At 38.6% G+C, this 1,487-nt stretch overlaps 1 protein-coding gene across 1 annotated transcript in view; it reads right to left on the bottom strand.

Moving 5' to 3' along the window:
* Window positions 1-288: 288 nt before the first annotated feature.
* The window catches only part of CAT (catalase), a 29,648-nt gene continuing 28,449 nt past the window's right edge, over window positions 289-1,487 (bottom strand). The window contains exons 11-12 of the mRNA XM_023528790.1: window positions 894-977; window positions 289-567 (exon numbers count right to left, since the gene is read on the bottom strand). Of these exons, the coding sequence (XP_023384558.1) occupies window positions 511-567; window positions 894-977 (141 nt within the window). The 3' untranslated portion in view covers window positions 289-510. The remainder of the gene's footprint in view (window positions 568-893; window positions 978-1,487) is intronic.

Below are 1,487 nucleotides of genomic sequence, written 5' to 3'. Positions count from 1 at the left end.
ATAAGCCATGATGCTACCAAAGTTATTTTCAAAAAATGCTAAGGCATTAAATGTGTTTTTCCTATAGGGAATTTAGAAAAATTAAAATTTCTCAGTGGATTAGCTTCATCTTTTTTTCTTATATAATAATTACAACCATATTTTTATATAATAGGCCATGAGATGATAGGTAAACATATTTTCATGAAGATTTTTTCCTTATCAAATAAAATTATATTTCTGCTAGAAACTTTCATTATAGTGATTTTTAAGTGAACAATCCAACTAACTGTCAGAAGCAATTACAGATTCCTTTCAAATGACTGTTAAGTCCTAACCTTTATTTCCCCCAGGAAAATAGCATTAAAAGCCATTATTACATTATTTGCTACAGAAACCTGGATTACCATTTTAAAAACATACACTTGTACTTGCGCATCCAGCACAGGAGAATCTTCTATCCAGCAATGAGTGATTCCATGTGTAAATACCATGGTTTTGCAACTTGACACCAGACCAGGGCCCCGATCCTCACAGATTAGCTTTCTCCACTGCAGCCAAGGAAGACTCATGCTTTGTAAAGCCCTTCTATTTTAAAAGAACAAGACCAGTAGATTAATTAACTCATTCCAGAGCAGCAACCTGGTATCTATCTTAGATTTAATTTCCTCTCAAATGAAAATAATAACAATTCAGAATGTATTCACTTTAAACTATCTTATGTTGTCCAGAACTAAAATGAAGAGTATGTGTTTTGCAGGTGAGTTCTTTACATCTCAAATGAGTTTCCGAACAGCTGCTTAAGAAACCTAATAGTTGTCCCTGAGAAGAATCATCCTAAGAGGAAATCAAACTATGCCAAGTCTAATCCAGGACACACATGCTCTGCCCCAGCCAGGCTGCTCTGGGCTCACCTTAGATTTCTTGGCGTTGTACTTATCCAAAAAAGCCTGGACGCGGGCCCCATACTCAGGATGGACATCACTGAAGTTCTTGACCTGAAAATAGATATAAACGTTACCCTAGCCCCACTGGGCCAGTCCCAGCATCTGTTTCAGTGTTTACTCGAGAAAAGGAAAGACGCTTCCTCGGGAAGTAGAACCACACAGTGACTAACAACAAAGAGTAAGACTGGGGATGAAAGCTCTGACATATCCTGAACGACCCTGGATAATTCATTCATCTGAGCATGTCCACCTCCCATAAAATGAATAAGATCATTTCACCTGTCTCATAGAATATCATGAGAAAAACACTTATGAGGCAAGCTGCATTGACTGCGCATAAAGAGCTGACCTCAGAGTAACTCAATATTTGTGCACACACATTCACGGAAGGTAGTTATGGACATAGAACTCTGCCTACAAAAAAGTGCTTAGCCTGCTGGTACTTGTCTTCAGGCCTTCGAACTCATCCCAGACAGCAGCTAGCCCACCTGTCCCTATGTACACAGAAGCAGCAACCAAGAGACAATGAAATCGTGATGTTTCCTAAATTTACAAGACGCT

The sequence above is a fragment of the Pteropus vampyrus genome, unplaced genomic scaffold (genome assembly GCF_000151845.1).
Source record: "Pteropus vampyrus isolate Shadow unplaced genomic scaffold, Pvam_2.0 Scaffold31, whole genome shotgun sequence".
Lineage (NCBI taxonomy): Eukaryota > Metazoa > Chordata > Mammalia > Chiroptera > Pteropodidae > Pteropus > Pteropus vampyrus.
This window is presented reverse-complemented; position numbering and strand designations above follow the sequence as displayed.